At 50.5% G+C, this 23,429-nt stretch overlaps 2 protein-coding genes and 1 long non-coding RNA gene across 8 annotated transcripts; 2 read left to right on the top strand and 1 right to left on the bottom strand.

The window, feature by feature from the left end:
* The first annotated feature begins 498 nt into the window (after window positions 1-498).
* Window positions 499-13,048, top strand: dlc (deltaC). Of its 4 annotated transcripts, XM_049725983.2 has the most exons (10): window positions 1,141-1,522; window positions 2,056-2,313; window positions 2,389-2,449; window positions 3,319-3,579; window positions 4,281-4,472; window positions 4,565-4,734; window positions 7,869-8,097; window positions 10,422-11,088; window positions 11,664-11,766; window positions 12,607-13,048. In XM_049725983.2, exons 1-10 carry the CDS (start codon window positions 1,451-1,453, stop codon window positions 12,610-12,612), a joined length of 2,019 nt encoding a protein of 672 aa, XP_049581940.1. In that variant the 5' UTR covers window positions 1,141-1,450; the 3' UTR covers window positions 12,613-13,048. The 4 variants fall into 4 exon arrangements, with proteins under 4 accessions (XP_049581938.1, XP_049581939.1, XP_049581937.1 ...); XM_049725981.2 differs by lacking the exon at window positions 1,141-1,522 and adding an exon at window positions 499-593 and having other exon boundaries at window positions 11,664-13,048; XM_049725982.2 differs by having other exon boundaries at window positions 1,138-1,915; window positions 11,664-13,048.
* On the bottom strand, window positions 5,165-9,877 carry LOC137840446 (uncharacterized). The gene is made up of 3 exons (XR_011087095.1): window positions 9,373-9,877; window positions 7,445-7,674; window positions 5,165-6,385 (listed from the first exon to the last, which is right to left on the bottom strand). It is a non-coding gene; the product is annotated as an uncharacterized lncRNA (long non-coding RNA).
* A 6,344-nt stretch (window positions 13,049-19,392) lies between the features above and the next one.
* On the top strand, window positions 19,393-23,428 carry rnaset2l (ribonuclease T2, like). Of its 3 annotated transcripts, XM_049726041.2 has the most exons (9): window positions 19,393-20,824; window positions 20,913-21,209; window positions 21,648-21,715; window positions 21,904-21,961; window positions 22,022-22,089; window positions 22,454-22,567; window positions 22,641-22,689; window positions 22,798-22,872; window positions 22,988-23,428. In XM_049726041.2, the coding sequence occupies exons 2-9, from the start codon at window positions 21,039-21,041 to the stop codon at window positions 23,165-23,167; spliced, it is 783 nt and encodes a 260-aa protein (XP_049581998.1). In that variant the 5' UTR covers window positions 19,393-20,824; window positions 20,913-21,038; the 3' UTR covers window positions 23,168-23,428. The 3 variants fall into 3 exon arrangements, with proteins under 3 accessions (XP_049581998.1, XP_049581995.1, XP_049581996.1); XM_049726038.2 differs by having other exon boundaries at window positions 21,904-22,089; XM_049726039.2 differs by having other exon boundaries at window positions 19,393-20,799; window positions 20,878-21,209; window positions 21,904-22,089.
* Window position 23,429: the final 1 nt, after the last annotated feature.

Genomic DNA, 23,429 nt, shown 5'->3' on the forward strand with positions numbered 1-23,429 from the left:
CGCACCTCAGCAGACGTTCCCACCACGGCACCCCGCCGGGAGGAAAAGGTGGCAATAAGGGGAGCGGGGCGGGGCGGGGCTGCCCCGCTCCCTAACCCTCCCGCACCCCTTCCTCAAAGCGACACGAGGCCTTCACACGTACGCATGCACGCCGCTTGCCTTGGTGGAGTTGACACCTTCCTTCACGCGAGCCACTTGCTCACACGCGAACAAAAGGACGCGTGGCGAGAGCCCATCCGACCCCCCGACGGGCTCGGGTGATCAATGGGCAGATGGCGCGCGATCGAATATGCATGCATTTTGCCGGGCTTGCGCTTCCTGATGCGGCGTGCACGCGCGTCTTCACGGGGCGCTTTCAAATGGATGGTTGTGTATTAGGTTTGTTTACTATGCGTGAACGCACACGCACTCACACAGTGACGCGGGAGCGTGCCTGGTGCGGGTCTGGTAGTATTCGAGGCACGCGCTGCCCTCATTAGGGCGAAAAAAAGTGGGGCGTGGCCAGTCAGGTGCCAGCGCTCTTCGGCGGTGACGTCAGTCCTTTTGCCCGCCCCTAAAATGTGCACACCGTCACCGACGTCATGGCGTCCACTGTAGGTTTCACTCGATGATTTGATGTGCTTGTGCGTGTGCGTGTGCGTGTTGTGTGTGTGTGTCTGCTCTCGGCGCAGACTTGAAGAACACACTTGTGATTCGGATATAAATGTGAATCACGTCACGTCGACTCGTACGCGTTACGTGCACGAATGGCTGGAGAAGTATTCCAGAGTGTTGATGGAGCTCGCACTTAGTGCAAAGAGAGAGGGATGTCACGTGGCTATGCCCATACATGGAAGTGACATCAGCACGTCCAGCTCCACGTTTCTGTGTGCCAACTTGTTCCGAATAACTTTACAGTGCACTCGTGTTGTTGTGTTGTGTTGTGTTGTGCCGGAAGTCACGTTGCGTCCCGCCGGCAATTGATTAACCAGAAAGCACTTTCAGTTTGACAAACATTATTTTTAGCCTTCGGGCGAGCGAGCGAGCGAGCGACATTTCTTGCAGTGGACGCGCCCTCCCTCCCGCTTTCGTGTCGGACCTTTTCCCCACCTACCCGTCTTCCTTCTTCCTCCTCCAACTAACCCCCCCCCCCCCCCCCCCCCCCACTGCTATAAAAAAAAAGTACCTCCGGGCCGGCGCTCCAGTCTTGAGTTTTCAACCTTCCTACCTGGCACTACCACTGCCGCTGCGCTCGTCTCTGTGACTGTCGTCGAGAGCGCGGCTGCCTACCTACCTCACCTACCTACCTACCTAGCCACCTACCTACCTAGCCACCTACCTACCTAGCCACCTACCTACCTAGCCACCTACCTACCTGCCTGCCTGCCTGCCTGCCTGCCTGCCTGCCTGCCTGCCTGCCTGCCGTCGCTGCGCTACGCACGTTTTGGACTTTCGTGTTGGTAACTTCTGGATGCAGCTCGGAGGCGCCATGGCGCGCTGCCTGCTGGCCGCTCTGCTCGTCATCCTAATGCGAGCGCTCACCGTCAGTACTTTGCTTTACTTTGCTCAAATCGACTCCACTTGTCTACTTTCGCTTCGTCGCCCTGACTCGACTCGTGTTGACTTCTTGACTCGACTCTCCTCCGACGCCCTCGAGCGCTTTTACGCACACGGGCGCGCGATCTTTGACTTTCTTCTTTTAATTGCTTCACGAGTCAGTCGTGAATTCAGACTTGTTGAACTTGTATGTGGCTTGCTCCTACTTCTTGTCGTGTGTGCGCGTTTTCCGCTAAGTTAGATAAGATCACGAAAGAAAAAGCAAGAGCTGAATGTCTTCAACGTCTTGACGCAGCAGTAATATTAATGATCATTTTCAGACGGGCTTTCATTTTTTTGAACGTCGACCGCCTTTCTATTTTGAACGACATTTTAGATGGTAACTTTTTTCCAAGAAAGAATCGACCGTTTTTGTGTGTTTGCATTGCCGTGATTGAGCCCCATTTTGTCTCTTTGGGTCGCGTCCGTGCCGTCGTTTTTGTCCCAATGACGTCATGGATGGTGCATGTCAACCTGCAGACGGAGTCGTCCGGCGTGTTCGAACTGAAGATCGAGTCGCTGACGCGCACGGGCACGGGCACGAGCGCGCCGCTGTGCCGAACGCCGTCGCGCGTGTGCCACCTCTTCTTTCGGGTGTGCCTCAAGCATGCACAGGACGTCATCGACCCCAAGCCGCCCTGCACGTACGGGACCGCGCTCACCGAGATCCTGGCCACTGACCCGGGCTCCATCGGCGGGAGCGATCCCCTTCGGGTGCCCTTCCACTTCAAGTGGCCTGTAAGTAGGCCCCCGCCGACCCCCCCCCCCCCCACCATCCACTGCTTTGGTCATGGACGTTTTGCTTTCCTCCAGGGAACTTTCTCTTTGATCTTGGAGGCCTGGACTGCCGAGTCTTCCGAACTCGACTCCGCAGGTACAACTCTGCTGCAGTACCTCAGTTTCTACACCGAGCGGCGCCTTCACGCACTCAAAGTGGCATATTCACCAATTGCAGCTCATGCCCCCCCAATCTTTGAAGTCATTTCCCATTGGGACCCAAAGAGCTGCGCTTAAAGCAAATGAACCCTGTGGCACCACCTTGCGGCATCAATAGGCATTGCAGTGCTATCGAACCTCTTTTTTTTTTTTTTTTTTTTTGCTGCATCTTGTTGTCTGGGGCCTAAAACAGCACCTGGAGTCGGAGAAAGCGGAACATCGAATTTTATGGCAAGCGTGTTCAAGGTGTTTTCCGGAGAACAATTTGCTGCATCATTTTGAATTTGGCTTCTGTGCAAGGGCCACCGGTTGAGGTTGTGCATCAATGACCTGACTTAGGTTGTCACCCCCACAAGTGGGCTTGGCTGTACGTATACGTTTAGTGCCTGCCTCAAGCTTTTTGAGGGGGCCTCAAGCAGCCGTCAGGTTGTCTTGTGCCTCAATCTGGGGGTGGGGGGCGAGCAACCGTTCTATAAATCTCTCCATGGCGCCTTGCGGTTGCCTGTAGACGCCACAGGGTGGCGGCAAAGCACTGCTTTTGCATTAGACAACACAAAGGCTCCTCACTAGAGCCTCGAGATGGTCCACTGAGCACCAATCTAGGTGCGTTTTCAGCAGACGACGGGGCCTGGCTCCCCTCCCCCCAAATGGCGACCGGGCGGACTTGTACTGTGCACCTTATTTGGGATTCCTCGTGAACGAGGCCCAAGAACGGAGCTCAGTTAACTCGTGCCTCAGTCCGCTCGCCTTGAGGTCCACAAAGTTGACACCTTGGCTGCGTGTGGCCCCCTTTTTCTTTTGCCTCAGAGAACCAGAACAACCTGATCAGCCGCCTGGCGACAAGACGGCAGCTGCGTGTAGGCGAGGATTGGTTACAGGACGTCCACTTTGGCGAGCGCGGCAGCCGCGTGCATTACGCGTACCGCGCCGTGTGCGACCAGCACTATCACGGCGACGCCTGCGCCTCCTTCTGCCGGCCCCGAAATGACACCTTTGGACACTACACCTGCCAGCGCGACGGCCAGCGCCAGTGCCTGGACGGCTGGGCGGGCCAGTACTGCGCTCGGCGTGAGTCCGCCGCTCACTTTGACTTCTTTTCCCAGCTTTGGCCATTCTCTCCTTTGCTTCCCTTGCTTCCTTTTCTCCAACTTTTTTCCAATTGTATTTATGTGTGTGTGTGTGTGTGTGTGTGTGTGTATGTGTCACTTTTGTTGCGTAGACCACCTGCATGCAAGTGCATGTCGTGCGTGCGCGTGGTTGTGTCGTTAGTGTCTGATAATGTGTTTGTGTAAATCTGTATGTACTTTGTACTTTGTACTGTGTGTGTTCATGCAAAAGTGCTCTGCGGTGTTTGTGCGTGCGTGTTAATATATATATGAGGGTGCAAGTATATACAGTATTATACATGTGCATGTTCGTGTAATTGAGGTTGTTTTGTGCACACTTGTGTGTAATTGTACTGGTGTGCGTTTGTGCATGTGAGGTCATGTGCTTGTGTGTGCGCACGTTCCAGCAACAGTTTGGACCTTGTTTTTTTTTCACGCGCCCTGGCTGACTTGCTGGCATCTTTGCTCCCTCCCACCCCCCTCCCATCCTTCCTTCCTTCCTTCCTTCCTTCCTTCCTTCCTTCCTTCCTTCCTTCCTTCCTTCCTTCCTTCCTTCCTTCCTTCCTTCCTTCCTTCCTTCCTTCCTTCCATCCATCCATCCATCCATCCATCCATCCATCCATCCATCCATCCATCCTTCTTTCCTTCCTTCCTCGCCTCCAGCCATCTGCGCTTCCGGCTGCAGCGCCGAGCACGGCTTCTGCGAGACCCCCGGCGAGTGCGCGTGTCGTCAGGGCTGGCAGGGCGAGCGCTGCGACCAGTGCACGTGCCACCCCGGATGCCAGCACGGGACCTGCCGGCAGCCATGGCAGTGCGACTGCAAAGAGGGCTGGGGCGGACTCTACTGCGACCAGGGTGAGTGCCGGTGCAAAGACCCCGCCGGCCGGCCGGCCGGCCGGGTCACTGTCGGGCCCGCCTGAGCGATGGGCTTTTTTTGCCGCCCTCAGACCTCAACTACTGCACCAACCACAAGCCGTGCCGCAACGGCGCCTCGTGCACCAACACCGGGCAGGGCAGCTACACCTGCGCCTGCAGGCAAGGATTCAGCGGGAACAACTGCGAGATCAAGAACGACCTGTGCGACAGCGCCCCCTGCAGGAACGGAGGCAGCTGCAAGGTGAGCCCAACCGGCCCGCGTCCGCCCGCCCGCTCGTCAATCCTTCTGTCCTGAATATCCTTCGGCCAATCACAAAGCGTAGACCGTTGACCCTCGTTATTTTGGTAATAATTGAAATCATGATTTTTCAAAGGGGCGCTTGATTTTTTGGTACCAAACGAGAAAATATTGAATCAAATCAAATAACGTTTAACACTGTAAAAATGTACGTTCCATTCTGACCAAAGAAAATGTATCAAATTGGTTATTTAAAAACAAAAAAAAGAGTGCAAATGTATCCATTCACGTTTCCTTGTCAAAACAAACATAGTGCATTGGTAACCCTTGATTTGTTTTGTTCATATAGCACTATAATCTGGCACCTAGTTCTCCCAAATGACACCTACGATGGAAATTTGTCACGTAGCGCTCCCTCCCTCCCTCCCTCCCTCCCTCCCTTCGCCAGCTCGCACAGCAGTCATACTGAGAAAAAGGGTTTTAGCTGAATATTTTTGTCAATGGATACTGTGACTTCAATATCTCCTATTTCTCCATCATCGTCACATTTTCAGCTGTAGTAAGTGGGTGGTCGACCGACCGCTACTGCATTCGGAATAATAAGAATGAAAAAAAATCAATCTTATTTGATTTGGGATTGACATAGAACAAACATAAGACATAACATAAACATTGAACGTTTTGCAAAACATATCTTGCACCGCATATTTTTCTACACTTGGTCTTGCCAAAATGTTGCCAAAATAAGCAATTTCCACTTGCCTTGCTTGTTTACAAGCGGTCCCCTATTTTTTAGATGAGTGCTAGCTAGCTAGCTCGCTAGCAAGCTCCTTGGATGAACTTGTGTGCGCATTTGTCAGAACAAGTCCGAATTAATACTACTCATCGTTTTTACGATGATGCTACTTTGCCGCTCTTTGCCCAGTCTACGCATGTCGGGTTACGTATCGACAAAGGATAGAATGGTCGCCGCTCAATATCAGGCCACATGCAGACAAACACCAGAGCAGGCAACCCACTCCAGGCTACTGCCAGCTGTTACGGGACGGGACAAGACAGGACCAGCCCATTGTCCATCTGTGCCGCCCCTTTGCCGAGTCGTCGCACTCCAAAGAATCGTCAAGTATGATTGACCGCCTTGAGGAAAGGCTCCCCCCAACGATGATTGATGAGGTCAGGAAACGCCAAGTCTCGGATGACGACAGACGGCCAGCCGGCAGGCCGGCCAGCGGGCCGGCGGGCCGACGGGCCGGCCAGCTGGCCTCGCGGCAATCCTTCGCTGATGCCACCTTGACCACTGTCAGCAACTGTCCGCCCGCCTGCCGGCCGCCTATGCTGACTTTGTTCTCTTCTCCTTGGACGTTGGCCACCGCGAACTCCCTTACGTCAAGGTCTCCCGCCGCCGCCGCCGCCGCCGCCGCCACCTCTCCCCAAGGACACAGGCAAGGCTCCGCCCAGAATGAAGTGATACCCACCACCTGAAACACCGCACGGAGAAAAGTCAAAGTGTTCAAAAGGACCCACCTGGCTGCGTCCCGTCCGCCAGCGGTGCCGACTCGCGCCGCTTCTTCTGCTACTCTCCTTCATCGTTGCCGCCAGATCTCCCTGAGGACCGAGGCACCCGAGCGGCCCACCGAGCGCTGATCTGCAGTGCCTGCCACAAAAGCAGACCTAAGGAAAACGGCAGCTGAAGACGTGGGCCCCCACACTCAAGGATGACCTCGCTTGCAGGCGCAAATTTGCCAGGACACGCTGTTAAGATGCCGACCCAAAACTGCACTGGCTGAATGGAGGCCCTTTCAACAACAGCAACTCCCTGTCAGGGCATGCGGAGATAAACCCTGGACTGGTTGCCACATTTGACGTCCCAGGACAAACAATGGATCCGTCACCAGTCAATGCCAGACTACATTTTGACCAGTGAATGGGGGGGTGTCCAAAACTGGGTCCATCTTGATAAACCCTGAACCAGTCACGAGTCAACTTGCTGGCACAGGGCTGTATCATCCAAAGTCTTCTTTGTTTGCATGTTTGGCACACTTTAATGTTTGCCATCATCAAACAGAGTTGTCAAAGAACACACAAGTTAAGACAAAGTGAATATTTTTATCATTTAGGAAGAAGCATATATACATATACACATATATATATATATAATGTACATATGTGTGTGTGTGTATGTACGTCTATGTGTATATGTATGTTTGTGTGTGCGTGTGTGTATGTGTTCTGAAGTATATACACACACACACACACACACACACACGCCATTGTCTTTTGGAAAAGGCGAGAGCGGGCCTTGTACAATTGAGTGGATGAAGAGCAGGCAAATGGGTCGCCGGTCCCCAAACTCTTTCGGCTGACTCAGCAGCATTCCAACATGATGACTAGAAAAAAGCCAACGTCTTTCAACGTAGGAACATTTAAGGCCAAATAAATGAATTAAAAATTCCTCTCCATTTTTCTTATCCTGAAATGCATTATTTGTCTTTTGATCCATTTTTGACAGTCTAGATGTCTGTCTGGAACCGCGTTAAAGCGCACAACATCCAACTTTAAAGAGCAAAATGAAAACGTGTAGGCAGCTGAAGCCAGGGGGCAGCCATCTTGGGTCGCCAGAGGGCAGCCATCTTGGGACGCCAGAGGGCAGCCATCTTGGGTTGCCGACCGACCATCGCTGTTATGTTTCGGCTGTTCTCGGTGCGTGCTTTACCTTAGGTTGGCGGACGGCGGCCCCTGACAGCGCCTTGCTCTCCGACACCCAAAGACATCATCGATACATCCGTTTTGCTGTCTGAAAGCAGAATGGCTGCCTCATCTGGGCACCTGAGATCACAGACATGCCGCTGGTGTGGTGTCTGGGCTGCTGACAGAATGAGCTTCCATCCAGCCAAAGACAGCTGGCCGAACATTTGGAAGTCACCCAAAAAAAAAAGGGATTTGCTTTGGGACACACACACACACATTTTTGTGTCAAAAACATCACGTGAGAGCATTGTTTTCCTTTTGAATGGCAAGAATTCAAATGTGCTCATCTGAGTCCATTTTCCTTTCAATTGGTCGTATCCTTTTTGAAACAGTGGCTCTTTTGAGCGCTTGTGCTGGTGCTAAAAGTCTTTTTCTTGGTTTGCTTTCAGAATTTGTCGGACGGCTACGTGTGCGTGTGTCCTCGGGGCTTCTCCGGCCCCGATTGCGGCACCGGCGGCGTCCTGACGTGCGCCGACGAGCCGTGCTTCAACGGCGGCGTGTGCCAGGCGGCCACGTCGGGAGGCGGTGGCAGCTACACCTGCCGCTGCCCGCCGGGCTACGCCGGCTCCAACTGTGAGATGAAGGCCAACCGCTGCAGCAGCAACCCCTGCGCTAACGGTAACTCCATTGCGCCACACTAAGCTAGGCCAACATTCGTCTCGAGCTTGTCGGATGGCGAAAAAAAGACTCTTAAGCGGACAAAAGTAGACTCCGAATAGTGACGCCGCCGATGTACGACGATATAACGATTCTGCTTTCGAATATCTTGAGTGTAGATTTGGATCCAGGATTCCGGGGGGGGGGGGGGGGGGGGGCAAATGGATTGTGCCCCTAAACCACACACTGTGCAGGAAACAAGGATGTTGCTAACATTAGCGCCGCTCTTGTCATTTTTGCTCGTCTCTCTTTTGGAAAAATTGTTGCCGGAGGGCTCGGCGGCACTGTGGCTAAAGCGCAGCCAAAACACAGCTGACTTGCAGCTAAAGCTAAAAAAAGACTGCAGCGCTGGCTAATCAGGAAGTGACGGACGGCGCCAGCGCGGCCCAAACAAGAGCGTGAAAGGGCCGCATTAGCCGATGGTTATCTCCCCTCGGGCGCGTTCATCTTATCCTCAATCTCCAAAACGTTCCCGCCTGACAAGCAGCAAACAAGAAAGGCCGCCGCCGCCGCCGCCGCCACACAAACGTGGACCCCGGCCAGCGGCGTGTTTACGAACACAAGCAGAGTAAACACGCTAACAGAGGCGTTGCATTGATTCCTGGACTTTTGTTCAGTAATAAATGGATTCATATGTCGCGGACCTATTGGCCACTGGCCAGCCTGGAACGCCTTGGAATCAAAGCGGCTTTATATGGGCCAGGACGAGTGAGCCAGCCTCCTCTGGCGGCGGCGGTGGCGGCCGCTTCCTGTTGCTGACATTCATTCGTTCATTGGTTCATTAAAAGCCCTTGTTGAATGTCACCGCAGCGCGATTCCGTCGGAGCGAGTCCCGCCGCCGCCGCCGCCGGCACGCCGCTGCCGGCACGCCGCTGCCGCCGCCGGCACGCTGCCGTCCGTCATCCGGCCCAGCCACGCTGCAATGTTGCTTGCGCGAGGCGCGACCTTCGACTGCGGTTTACGCCTGCCTGCCTGCCTGCCTGCCTCACTTTTGCCAGAACCACCTTTGTAACTTGAACTGCAATTTCAGTTCCTTCACTGCAAAATATGACGACGTTAAGGTTTGATTTTTAAAAGCCTTTTTTTGTTTTATTTTTTTTAATTTCATTTCGACGACGACAAAGTAAGCCACGTGTCAAGCGTGAACTATACAATAGCAAAGTGATCGCACGCTAGTTGCGGGTGGGCTTCATTTTCAACCTAGCGTATTTGTACCCGTTTCAAATGAATACATACCGTGGTGGTGGTGGTGGCGGTGGTGAAGCTATTCCAATGTGAATGTGATTCATTCATTTTGTTTTGTAACTTTTGACACATTTAACAATCTCTTGCAAACAAAAGGGTCGTCTTTGTGTAGTCACACACAGGAAGCTTTGATTTCAAGCGCGTGCTCGTGGAGGCAGGCAAATCCAATTGCAATCCCAATTTCAGGGTGCGAGGGGGCTATTTTCCATAATCCTTTAGTCAAGTCGTATTTTGATATCCTTGGAAAACAAGGAAAATAACTCCATTTGGAACACACTGGTATTTTTGGGGGGGGGGTGTCTTTCCTTTTGCTTACTTGTTCTGCTTAAAGTGCTTGTTAGTTGTTCCAATGTCATGGAGTGTTGTCACGTGTTTTGAAGGTGATGCCGAAGGATCACGTGCTCAATGAATGTGTCTGTCATGTTCTCTTGAAGGACAACATGCTAAGCTAACGTGGTGGCGTTGAAGGATGGATGACATGCGAAGGCAACCTATGGTGATGTTCTTGCTTACAGGAGACGGGTTTTTTTTTCATCATCATCATCATCATCATCAGCCAATAGGTTTCGAATGTGTTTGTGATGGCCAAAGCGCAAAAGCAGATATTTGTTAAGGCCAACATTCTAAGCTAACACGAAGGCGAATGTGCTAAATGAACTTGTTTTCGTGGCTGTTCGTTAAGGCAAACCTATGCTCGTGCTCTTTGGAAGGCCTTTTTAAGGTTAGGGAGCTACGCTGATGTGCTTAAAGATCGTTTGTAAGCCCCATGTCTTGTTTATAATGTGCTTTTGAGAGTGCAGATGACAGGAATATCTCAACGCCAAGCAATCAGCAGCCGGTGCTGGGACCATTTCCACTTTTCGTACCTCTTTTATCGTGAAAGACTTGAAAACTTTTGCTCTGCTAGGATGCAGACGTGCTTTTTCTCTTCCATTATTTGGCAGGCAGGCGGCCAGGCAGGCCACCTGCTTTGGAAGCCATTGTGTCTGTCGGTGGTAGGCTGCCACGCTAAGCCAAGGTGTTTTTTCTTTTGCCCCAAGGCGGCGAGTGCGTGGACTCGGGCTCCGACCAGGCGGGCGCGGTGGCGTGCCGCTGTCGCGCAGGTTTCGCTGGCCCCCGCTGCCAGACCAACGTGGACGACTGCGCCAGCAACCCTTGCCGCAACGCGGGAACCTGCACCGACGGCGTGGCCGACTTCACGTGCACGTGCGCGCTGGGCTTTGGCGGCAAGGACTGCTCCTTGCGCTCCAGCCCCTGCGACCGCTTCCCGTGCCTCAACGGCGGCCGCTGCTTTGCCCACTTCTCGGGCCCCGTGTGCCAGTGTCCGCCGGGATTCATGGGGGCGCGCTGCGAGGACGCGGTCTGGCCCGCCGGGCTGCCGCCGCCTTCCGAGGACGCGTTCCCTGCCGCGCTGGCCGCCGCCTGCGCCCTGGCTGCCGTGACGCTGAGCCTCCTGGCGGCGGGCGCCGTCTTTGTCTCGCGCCAGCTGCGGCGCGGCAGGGAGCTGGCGGCCGCCTCGGCGTCGGTCAAGAACAACCTGGAGGCCGTGAACAACCGATTGGTGGCCGAGGACAGGGGACACGTCAAAGTGTCCAATAAGGACGTGGTGCTGAGCGGGGACGGAGCCAGGCGCGGTACTGTCTTCAAAAACAAAATGGCCACTGACTACAACCAGGCCGTGGAGCAAATCAGCAACAAGTTGGACAGGTAAGAAAGGGGCAGGCAAAAAACATCCGCCACTACCCTGAAAAGCCGGGCCGAAAAATGCTAAACCTCCCCCCCCCCAATTTTGAACGCTAACTGTATAAAGAGGTTGGGTGTACTCCAAACGATAACATTTGAAGTGGAACAGATGAACAAAAGTTTGCCATTTTCAAGAAGCCAACAGTGTTTGCTTGCTGCACTTTTGTAACGATGACGCTGAGGGTGACCCAGGTGTCAAATCCCCATCCGGCTGGGGCGGTTCCACCGGACACGCCTCTGCAACGTCGCCGACGCTGCCTTGAAATGTCAACTTTGTGTTCGCAGCGCAGTGGCTGTTCTAAGACGTAACGGGTGGGCTTTTTTCTTCATGCGGCCGACCCTCGGCAGCTTTGTCAGCATATTTTTTCTTCCAAACTCTTTGTGTATTCCTTCCCTCAGTTTTGGGGCAATGTGCTCGGGTACCTTTTTCTCATCACTTGGCGTGAAATGTCAGGAAGGTGTTAGTGTTGTGCAATCTAATGCTTTGCCCGTCCGTCTGTCTGTCTGTCTGTCTGTCTGTCTGTCTGTCTGTCTGTTAGAGTGGAGCGCGAGGAGGCGGCGGCGACTTTGCTGGCAGAAGTGCGCTACCAGCCCATCCTGGCCCTGCCCGAGCAGATGGAACACTGCGTCTTTGCCACCGAGGTACACACACAAAAGCTGGGCGTTTGGGAGGAGGAAGGAACGGAGGGCGCCCACTCACTCGCTCGCAAGTCAGCACCCGTGTGCACTCAACAGGCTTCTCTCCAACTCAAACAGGAAACAACGTGGCGGCCCAGCAAGACACAAACTCACCTCTGACTTTTGCACAATTTGGGGGCGGGGGGGACGAATAAGGGATGACTTTGTTGGTTTTCAAGGATGTATGTGTACGAATGTGTGTGTGGTTGTGTGTCCATCCATCCATCCATCCATCCATCCATCCATCCATCCATCCATCCATCCATCCGTCCATCCGTCCATCCGTCCATCCGTCCGTCCATCCGTCCATCCGTCCATCCGTCCATCCGTCCGTCCATCCGTCCATCCGTCCATCCGTCCGTCCATCCGTCCATCCATCCGTCCATCCATCCATCCATCCATCCGAGTTAAAGAAACAAAATCACTACAACTAAAAATGAAAAAAAAAACATTCTTTTTGTTCACGCAAGTGCAAAAAACACCAGACAACAAACTGAAAGTGGATTTTCAAAAGTAGCGAAAGCGTTTAAGGTTTACACCTCGAGCGTTGCACCTAAAGATGGCTAAAGATAAGGAAAGATGGCGGATTCCGCTTCAGGTAAGACAAACTTGACCAAAGAGGTTTTTCGGCCAATGTTTCCTGGTGCTCGTACACAACGGGTGACTGAGGGCCTCCAACTGTGTGCTTGAAAACAAATTCAACGCAAGTGCGACTCACGACTCGCACACGCACAGCGAAGATGATGGGCAGGCCTTCCGCATCACGTCAGTCACTGGCATCTTTGTCTTCTTTTTCCTCCGCAGGTTTGACCTCCAGCGCGCCAAAGGATTTTTCTTAGGAAGAAGCCGACGGAATGAAAGAAACCTTTTCCTCCTTTCTTTGCTTTTGCCGGCCAAGAGCGGAAAAGCTCGAGGAAACCAAAGACTGAACGTTGCGCACCCTTTGCACTTTTCCAATCCGGGCCTCCGTCTTGCCGAGCGTGTCGTTAACGTGCGCGTGCGCGCCCACCCGCCCACGACCGAGCGTCGCCGATCGACAAAACGTGCGCACGACATGCCACTTTGCCTTCGTGGTTATCTTTTGATACCAAAATTGTGTCTGTAGTGCCAGTGGGCGGGTCTTAAATTCAGACCATGCAATGTGTATACAGTTTTATTTAATTTCTACGTCAACGTGTACATAGTTCCTATTTAACAAATGCAATCCGCATCTATTTTCCTAAATAAATGACAAAAGCAAACTCTCTGCACGCGTGTCGGTGTGTGTGTGTGCGGGCGGGCGGGCGCGTGGGTGTGTTTGACTTCTTGTTTAAAAGTTTGCAAACATTTACTAAGTCAACTTGTTGCTTCCCACAGAGCCCTATTTGGCCAACAGCTGCCCCATAAAACTCCACTAACTGTGTGTGTGTGTGTGTGTGCGTGCGTGTGTGCGTGTGTGCGTGTGTGAGTGTGTGTGTGTGCGTGTGCGTGCCAGTCTGTCATTTGACTTCCTGTTTAAAAGTTTGTAAACATGTAAGAGGTCAACTTTGGAATTTGTGTGTGGCCACTATCTCTTGGCCGTCAAACTGCAATTCTTCAGAATACTTAGCGTGTGGGCGGGCGGGCGGGCGGGCGGGCGGTTGTTATTCCTGCAGCTTCCAGGTCATATGACCATTTTGAGCATAGTGAAAATGTGTGGGTGTTTTTGTAGGACACGTTGATTCCATTTTAATAACAATTTGTGTATTGTTGCCTCAGCCTGGTACTGTACATGTACGTCTGTGTTTGTACCTTAATGTGCATGTGTGCGTGTGTGTGTGTAGGCCCCAGCTTTCCCGCCGTGACTCTTGTTGTGGCTTGAACTTTCTTTTCTTCTTGTGTGTGAGCGTGGGAATGTTGTGCTTGAGAATGAAGTGGTGATGGATATGTCACACCTGAGAAGGAGGAAGTGCACATGAAAGCAGAACACACGCACACAGACGCGCACACACGCACACGCACACACACACACACACACACACACACACACACACACACACACACACACACACACACTCATAAAATACACAGTCGAGCACCTGTCATCACTTGGTCACCCTCTGCAACCTTTAACCCAGCCCCAAACCTTTTCCCAGCTTGCCAACCGCGTGCGTATGTGTGCTTACGTTGCGTTTTTTCCTGCAAACATTTTTGCGGCTTACCTTTGTGTGCGTGACAGTTCCATTAGTGTGCTTCTCTTAACAGAGTTTGTGCCCTGGCTGGCCTAAAAATGTCTGTCACCTCCGAAAGCTTCCTACGTGTACGTCTTTGCGAGGCTCTCTCGCTTGCGTCACGTTAGCGTGCCGACCGTTAGGATTTGGCAAGCCCTGCGATGACCGTTAGCACAGCTGGCTAGCTACTCTTGGCACCTCCTTAGCATTTCAAGCCAGTCGCTGCGCTTGCTACCGCTTTCCGTTGGGCCACTCGCAACCAAGCTGGCGCACATTCTTTATATTTTCAGAACGGAGAAATGTGCCTGTCGTCGTCAAACACAAAGCAAGCGTGGGGCTTGGAGCCCAGCAGCGCTCTTGACTTTGCTTGGGCTCATCTTCACCTCATCCTCATTATGTTTTTTCTTTCTTGCCTTTCCTCCTGCCGGCTTCCTCTTTGCATCCGCCTTCTGCTGACCTTTGACCTCAGGCTCGGTGGGAACGGTGCGCAATCCGAGAGTTGGCGTGACGGTCACGAGGGCAAAGCGCTGTTGCAGACGCCGTGATGACAATAACAGAAGACACCTGTCCACGCACACACACACACACACACTAACATATCTTGAAATGAATCCTTTTTTTTTTCTTAATGCACTCTCAGAAAAAAAAGCTAAGCAAAGCCATAACTTCCCTTAGATGCATAAGTGGGTCAAAAATTCCCCAGCAAGGGTTAGTTTGAAACCCTAACCCTAGTTCCAAACCCTAGTTTGAAAGCTTAAGCCTAGCTTTAAACCCCCCTAACCCTAGCTTCAAAGCCTACTTTGAAAGCCTAAGCCTAGTTTGAAAGGCACTTATGGAAGAGTCACTTGTGCATGGAAGGCAGCATGTGCATGTTTGCTCGTGTTTAAATTCAGCCGTCCGAAGTGAATCACTTCCTAAAGTGATTCGTTCATATGACTTCAACCAGTAGATGCCGGTATTGCGCATTGAAGCTGGTGCCACCTCGCCGTAAATCAAAACGAAGAAGAAAATGACGTCACGTTGGTGAAAAATCAACAATCCAGGTCCTCCCGTTGAACCACATGCTCAGATTTCCATCGGACCCAAAACGCACCACAGCCGTCATAGTGTCACTCTTAGTAAAAGCACACAGCAACTCGTGATGTTAGGGTTAGTCGTTCTTTTTTCAGTTCATATGACTTCAACCAGTAGGTGTCGGTAATGCGCATTGAAGCTGGTGCCACCACGCCGTAAATCAAAACGAAGAAGAAAATGACGTCGCTTCCTGTTCACCAACGAGTCGTAAATTGCATTTCACGTTCACCTACTGAACGGAGCTGTGAGTGCATTTCCAGTTCATCGCGTGAAAGGATCAGTGAGGGAACGAATCGTGACTTTCCCGTTCGCGAGCGACTTCATGGGTCAACTGCCTTCGTTCCTTCCCATTGTGCATCAACGGATCAGTCAGTGAAGGTGTTGCGTTTCCCTCCTGGCGTCAACTACGAAAGCCAGAATGTCGATTGACGATTTGTCAAGGAAAGAAAGAGCCACCAATTCTTTTACGCGCGTTTTCTCCAAGCTAACGGCTAACTTTATTGCATGAAGGGATGCGCCGTGATGCAACAACGTGGGGATGATGCTTCTCTTTGGGTCATCTCGATTTTAGAGCACTTATAGTAGTTTTTAAATAACGTACATGCATATATACGCCTAAATATTGTTTCCAATCTATCTACTGCAATTTCACATTGGATTGCTGGTTTGAAATTTACTTTTATTATTATTATTATTATTTTCAAATAAACATTTATGTTAAAACTTGTCTGGTGTTTTATTCCTTGTTTTTTTTTATTCGCCAATTAAAACATAAAAATCGGACATTTTGTTAACTGCTTTATATGACAATATGTGTAGGTACACCTCATGGACACTTCAATAGGTTAAAAAAAAAAGAAGAAATATATAAAGGGTTAATTGCACAATAAAAGTATGCTTGGGTATATTCTCACACCTGGGATCGAACCAAGTTCTTACCGGGCGAAAACCTAAGTCACGTACCAGTCAGCTATTTCCACCTGACAACAAAGCATTGTCATCATTGTTTTGTACTAGTGATGTGCATTCCAGTTCTCAAGCGAACTGAATTTTTAGAATCGGTTCACTCGCCCTAAACTCCTGATTGGCTGTTTGTGACGTCACTTGGACACTCCATTAGGTACACCGCCATTTTCAAGTGTACCTAATAACAGGCCACTTTATTATCTTGTAAAACATGTTGGAATGCGGCCCCAAGGACTAGACCTTGACACCTGTTACCTTTGACCATGATATTTCCCTAATAAAGCGGCCTGTTATTAGGTACACTTGAAAATGGCGGTGTACCTAATGGAGTGTCCGTGGGATACCCTCGTTAAGTGCAGGTGCGTGAAAACTTTTAGCTCCTTTTGAACGTAAAAGTGGCTAAAAGTTTTCACGCAGCTGCACTTAACGAGGGTCACTTGGAAAACATGTTGGAACGCGGCCCCGAGGACTAGAGCTTGACACCTGTGACCTTTGACCATATTTCCCTAATAAAGTGGCCACTTTATTATCTTGTAAAATATGTTGGAATGCGGCCCCAAGGACTAGAGCTTGACACCGGTGACCTTTGACCATGATATTTCCCTAATAAAGTGGCCTGTTATTAGGTACACTTGAAAATGGCGGTGTACCTAATGGAGTGTCCGTGTGGTTCCTTCGTTAAGTGCAGGTGCGTGAAAAGTTTTAGCTCCTTTTGAACGTGAAAGAGGCTAAAAGTTTTCACGCAGGTGCGCTTAACGAGGCTCACTTGGAAAACATGTTGGAACGCGGCCCTGAGGACTAGAGCTTGACACTTGTGACCTTTGACCATGATATTTCCCTAATAAAGTGGCCTGTTATTAGGTACACTTGAAAATGGCGGTGTACCTAATGGAGTGTCCGTGTGGTTCCCTCGTTAAGTGCAGGTGCGTGAAAACTTTTAGCTCCTTTTGAACGTGAAAGTGGCTAAAAGTTTTCACGCAGCTGCACTTAACGAGGGTCACTTGGAAAACATGTTGGAACGCGGCCCCGAGGACTAGAGCTTGACACCTGTGACCTTTGACCATATTTCCCTAATAAAGTGGCCACTTTATTATCTTGTAAAATATGTTGGAATGCGGCCCCAAGGACTAGAGCTTGACACCGGTGACCTTTGACCATGATATTTCCCTAATAAAGCGGCCTGTTATTAGGTACACTTGAAAATGGCGGTGTACCTAATGGAGTGTCCGTGTGATACCCTCGTTAAGTGCAGGTGCGTGAAAACTTTTAGCTCCTTTTGAACGTGAAAGTGGCTAAAAGTTTTCACGCAGCTGCACTTAACGAGGGTCACTTGGAAAACATGTTGGAACGCGGCCCCGAGGACTAGAGCTTGACACCTGTGACCTTTGACCATATTTCCCTAATAAAGTGGCCACTTTATTATCTTGTAAAATATGTTGGAATGCGGCCCCAAGGACTAGAGCTTGACACCGGTGATCCTTGACCATAATATTTCCCTAATAAAGTGGCCTGTTATTAGGTACACTTGAAAATGGCGGTGTACCTAATGGAGTGTCCGTGTGGTTCCCTCGTTAAGTGCAGGTGCGTGAAAAGTTTTAGCTCCTTTTGAACGTGAAAGAAGCTAAAAGTTTTCACGCACCTGCGCTTAACGAGGGTCACTTGGAAAACATGTTGGAACGCGGCCCCGAGGACTAGAGCTTGACACCTGTGACCTTTGACCATATTTCCCTAATAAAGTGGCCACTTTATTATCTTGTAAAATATGTTGGAACGCGGCCCCGAGGACTAGAGCTTGACACCTGTGACCTTTGACCATATTTCCCTAATAAAGTGGCCACTTTATTATCTTGTAAAATATGGTTGAATGCGGCCCCAAGGACTAGAGCTTGACACCGGTGATCCTTGACCATAATATTTCCCTAATAAAGTGGCCTGTTATTAGGTACACTTGAAAATGGCGGTGTACCTAATGGAGTGTCCGTGTGGTTCCCTCGTTAAGTGCAGGTGCGTGAAAAGTTTTAGCTCCTTTTGAACGTGAAAGAAGCTAAAAGTTTTCACGCACCTGCGCTTAACGAGGGTCACTTGGAAAACATGTTGGAACGCGGCCCCGAGGACTAGAGCTTGACACCTGTGACCTTTGACCATATTTCCCTAATAAAGTGGCCACTTTATTATCTTGTAAAATATGTTGGAATGCGGCCCCAAGGACTAGAGCTTGACACCGGTGATCCTTGCCCATAATATTTCCCTAATAAAGTGGCCTGTTATTAGGTACACTTGAAAATGGCGGTGTACCTAATGGAGTGTCCGTGTGGTTCCCTCGTTAAGTGCAGGTGCGTGAAAAGTTTTAGCTCCTTTTGAACGTGAAAGTGGCTAAAAGTTTTCACGCAGGTGCGCTTAACGAGGGTCACGTGGAAAACATGTTGGAACGCGGCCCCGAGGACTAGAGCTTGACACCTGTGACCTTTGACCATATTTCCCTAATAAAGTGGCCACTTTATTATCTTGTTAAATATGTTGGAATGCGGCCCCAAGGACTAGAGCTTGACACCGGTGATCCTTGACCATGATATTTCCCTAATAAAGTGGCCTGTTATTAGGTACACTTAAAAATGGTGGTGTACCTAATGGAGTGTCCAAGTGACGTCACAGCTCAGCCAGCCAATCAGGAGGTTAGGGTGAGTGAACCGATTCTAAAGATTCAGTTCACAACTGGAATGCACATCACTAGTATAAAGCAGTGCTTACAAATCATTGTTGCCAGGTCAGAATAGCTGACTGGTGCGTAACTTGTGTTTTTGCCCGGTAAGAACTCGGTTCGATCACAGGTGTGAGAATTTACTCCTTTAATTGTGCAATTAACCCTTTATTTACTCTTTCTTTTTTTAACCTCGCGTAGTGTACCTGTTGAAGTGTCCATGAAGTGTACCTACACATATTGTCATATAAAGCAGTTAGCCAAATGTCAGATTTTTGTTTTCATGCCCCAAAAAATAAAAACAAGGAATAAAACACCAGACATGTTTTAACATAAACGTTTATTTAAAAATAATATTAAAAGTAAATGTCAAACCATCAATCTAATGTGAAGTTGCAGTAGATGTATTGGATAACAATATTTAGGCGTATATATGCACATACGTTATTTAAAAACTACTACATGTGTTCTAAAATCGAGATGACCCAAAGAGAAGCATCATCTCCACGTTGTTGCATCACGGCGCATCCCTTCATGCAATAAAGTTAGTCGTTAGCTTGGAGAAAAGGCGCATAAAAGAAGTGGTGGCTCTTTCTTTCCTTGGCAAATGGTCAATCGACATTCTGGCTTCCGTAGTTGACGCCAGGAGGGAGACGCAACACCTTCACTGACTGATCCGTTGATGCACGGGAAGGAAGGAAGGAAGGAAGGAAAGCAGTCGACCCATTGACTCGTTCGCGAACGGGAAAGTCACGATTGGTTCCCTCACCGATCCGCTCTCGCGATGAACTGGAAATGCAAATCACTCACTCACTCACAGCTCCGTTCGTTGGTGAACGGGAACTGCAATTCACGACTCGTTGGTGAACGGGAAGTGACGTCATTTTCTTCTTCGTTTTGATTTACGGCGTGGTGGCACCAGCTTTAATGCGCATTACCGACACCTACCGGTTGTAGTCATATGAACTGAAAAAGAACGACTAACCCTAACATCACGAGTTGCTGTGTGCTTTTACTAAGAGTGACACGATGACGGCTGTGGTGCGTTTTGGTTCCGATGCAAATCTGAGCATGTTGTTCAACGGGAGGACCTGGATTGTTGATTTTTCACCAACGTAAAATACCCAGCCAGTCAAGTCGAGACTCAGCCGCTGCGTCTTTAAAAGTGACTTTGTTCTTAATGTCGCAATATTAGAGCTAGATAGAGCTAGTCTAAAACAGTCAACAAAGCCAGAGTGATTCTTTTGGATTTTGATCACAATCACTTTCAATAGTTTGTTCTTTACACGGTCCAAAACCTTTTTTCAAAAACGGTCACTTTAAATAATACAATTTAAAGAATATTTAGTATTTATTTTTATTCAATTATTCGACTCTCCATACATATATAGGAATAGAACTTTACGTCTTTTGTTGTAATATAACTGATTTTAAAATAGAAGCTGGTGTAACACTGAAAAAAGGTGAATGAAAAAAGGTTGGGAAACACTGGTCTAGTGTGTGTTGACGTATGTATCTGTGTGATTGTGTACTGTGCGTTTGTCTCTTTTGTACAAGCGGTGCTGCGTGCTTGGCCGGCTGCTTCCTGTTTCCTGCTACTCCAAATTCTGATGTTGTCATGCGACAGGAAGTACAATCATGTACTCTCGGTGGGTGGACATTAAGGTGACAAATGTTTGACTTCCTTTGCGACCTTTGACCTGATTCCTCCCATTTTGCGGGCACGTGCGATGCACAACATGGATGCAAAAATGACAAATGATTTTTTCTAACCTGGATATGGTATTGCGAGAAGGTTGTGACTTTTTTTTTTTTCAATGAAAACCATAGAAAGGATGATCTTTTGTGTTCTGAAAGTGTTTTGCCTTCGGGCAGGCGGGCGGGCGGGCGGGCGACCCATCCGCCAACGTTCGCAACGGTTTGGTGTTACTTCTTCTTTTTCTCCGAACTCACGACGAGTGGCAGGTGTCAGGGGCAGGCTTTTCGCATGCAAGTTTAGAACAAGGAACAAGCCAAGCCGTCAAAGGTTTTGTTTTCACTTGACTTGACTTCTCTTTTTTGGGCGCCAACGTGAGTGAGCAGTCGCACCTTTCCGGTAAGTGCAACAGCAAAATGACTTGTGTCCATCTGTCCGTCCGGCTTTTGCAGGCAAGGGCGGCCAACTCGGGTCCCATCTTTTGCAGGAAGCGTGCCATACGTCAACGTGCTCTTTCATCTGTTTGAGATTGGTCTGAGGGAGCTGGGTGCCCCGGACTCTGCCCCCTCCTCCCCCACATTCGAGTGACCCACGCACGCTAAGGAGGTTGAAGATGTTGCGCTGGCTGCTGCCCCTGCTGGCCTGCGTGAGGATAGCAGCGCTGCCGCAAGATGAGGGGACCGCCTACGATGGCGACCCATACCATGGAGCGGCTGGCAATGAGATGTCTTGCAAGTGGACGTGCGTGGTCTTCACGCTGCAGTGGCCGGCGGCCTTCTGCCAGGTGACCTTCGACGCGGCCATCGTCGAGACACGTACCGCGTCGTTTGAGATGGCACGATAGGAGAGCAAGGAGGGAAGGAAGCAAGGAAAAGAATGCCTTTAGTGTCATTGTACAAATGCTATACAACAACTCCTAGGGGTGAGGATGGAAGCCGCAACCTTTGAGGTGGGAGACAAACAAGGAAGGAAGGAAGGAAGGAAGGAAGGAAGGAAGGAAAAAGAAAGGAAGGAAGGAAAAAGAAAGCAAGAAAGCAAGAAAGAAAGAAAGAAAGGAAGGAAAAAGAAAGCAAGAAAGCAAGAAAGAAAGAAAGAAAGAAAAAGAAAGCAAGAAAGAAAGAACAACAGTCATAACGTGAACCAATGACAGAGAAGCAATGTGGAAAGACTTGCTTGGCCCGTGACCTTGCGTGTTTGTTTTTGCCTTGCGGTGTGGGCTCAGTCGTTGGACAACGCTTCTCTCTGCACCATTCCCGAGCACGTCGACACCTGGACCATCCACGGCTTGTGGTAAAGCGCTAAACTCTCACAGCATCCCATTGGGTGACTCCAACTCAAATGGACGATCCATCCATCGATGGCATGTCTCGAGCGATCACGGCGAGAGCGCCGGCCGTTTGGATCATCCCGACGCGAGGCGCGCCTTCCAAAGCCACCTCAGCTACGCGCTCAACTTGCATTGTGCCTTGTCTTCTCAGGCCCATGAAGGTGCAACAATGCTGCAGGTGTTGGCCCATGTTCTTCTCCGACGTGCAGGTAAGGCCATTGGTTTCAATGTTTGAGTGCAAGCTTGGCCATGACCGGCGCTTCCCTCAGGAGCTGCACGACGCGCTGCAAGAGTGGTGGCCGTCCTTGTTGAAAAGTCGATCCAGCTTCAATTTCTGGTGAGAGAACGTGCGGCGTTTCGGTCGGCGGCGCCCAGCAGATTGGGCCGTGAAGCGAGCGAGCGAGCGAGCGAGCGCAAAGTTGCACGCAAACTCACTCGCTCGCCTGCCTCACACGCGGCGGAAATGGCAAACACCGGCAATCATTCAAATTGAAAAAAAAAAAAAAAAAAGACATTGAAAACGCTTGAGCGTTCTTGATCCAATCAGAGTGGATGAAAAGTAGCCACTGGAGGGGGAGAGAGAGAGAGAGAGAGAGAGAGAGAGAGAGAGAGAGAGAGAGAGAGAGAGAGAGAGAGAGAGAGAGAGAGAGAGAGAGAGAGAGAGAGAGAGGATGATGTGGCTGGGCAAAATTGGCTTTCAGGAGGGACGAGTGGGAGAAACACGGCACGTGCGCAGCGTGCGTGGAAGGCCTCAACTCTCCGCTCAGATACTTCCAGACGTGTCTGAAGCTCCGAGGCCGCTTCGACCTCCGCAAGTGAGCACACGCGTAACGCTGACATATCCTGCGTTACCCTGACAACAGCTTTGACCATACGTGTGTGTCACAGAGCCCTGGAGGACGCCGGGATCAAGCCATCCTGCGATCGACCTTACAAGGTAGCAGGCGACCCGCTCGACGTGATACGTCAACACGTTAAGTGCAAAAGCATGTCCCGGCAAAAGAGCAGCTCAAGCCACAAATGAAGTATGTTCACTTGCGTGCAGCTGTCTGAGGTGCAGGACGTGCTGGCTCCTCTGCTCGGCCACGCGTGTGAGATTGAGTGCGTCCAAGACGACAAGGTGGCTCGCTCTCCTCTCCTCTCCTCTCCTCTCCTCTCCTCTCCTCTCCTCACACATTTGGTTTGTTTGTTTGTTTGTTTGCCATCTGCTCTCACCACTTGGCCTTATCTTTCAGGGGCGCGAGGTTTGGTTCCAGGTTAAGATCCGCCTGTCTCGCAACCTGACCGTCGGCTGCGAGCACGCCGCTGCCGCCGCAGACGTGACCCCCATCTCTCAAGGTCACCCCTGCCCGGCCCAGGGGACCTTCTACTTGCTGCCCATCGACCGGCGGCGCCCGTCGCGGCCCTGCGACTGACGTGTCTGTCACTAAAAGGCAGGCGGGCGGGCACAACCCGCTGAGCAAACATTCCTTCAAACAAAACAAATTGTCCATGCATCAGAAAATCTGAACCCAGCCCAGTGTGGAGCTGAGCCCTTCAAACTTTGCTTTTTTTCTTTCTGGCCTTTTTTTTCCCCCCGACCAGCCAGCCGGCCAGCCACCTGCCGTCTCTGCGCTCGCTCTTCTGTTTGGTTGCTCTTTCCTTTTCCTTGCCTAAATGAAGCCATGTGGACACAAT

This window comes from Syngnathus scovelli, chromosome 7 (assembly GCF_024217435.2).
Source record: "Syngnathus scovelli strain Florida chromosome 7, RoL_Ssco_1.2, whole genome shotgun sequence".
Lineage (NCBI taxonomy): Eukaryota > Metazoa > Chordata > Actinopteri > Syngnathiformes > Syngnathidae > Syngnathus > Syngnathus scovelli.

Coding starts and splice junctions, on each gene's coding strand:
- dlc (XM_049725980.2), top strand. CDS start 1,451: ATGCAGCTCGGAGGCGCCATGGCGCGCTGCCTGCTGGCCGCTCTGCTC. Junction 4,735..7,868: donor GGAACGGAGGCAGCTGCAAG/GTGAGCCCAACC, acceptor GTTTGCTTTCAG/AATTTGTCGGACGGCTACGT. Junction 8,098..10,421: donor CAGCAACCCCTGCGCTAACG/GTAACTCCATTG, acceptor TTTTGCCCCAAG/GCGGCGAGTGCGTGGACTCG.
- rnaset2l (XM_049726038.2), top strand. CDS start 21,039: ATGTTGCGCTGGCTGCTGCCCCTGCTGGCCTGCGTGAGGATAGCAGCG. Junction 21,716..21,903: donor TGGACCATCCACGGCTTGTG/GTAAAGCGCTAA, acceptor TTGTCTTCTCAG/GCCCATGAAGGTGCAACAAT. Junction 22,568..22,640: donor GGCCGCTTCGACCTCCGCAA/GTGAGCACACGC, acceptor TGTGTGTCACAG/AGCCCTGGAGGACGCCGGGA.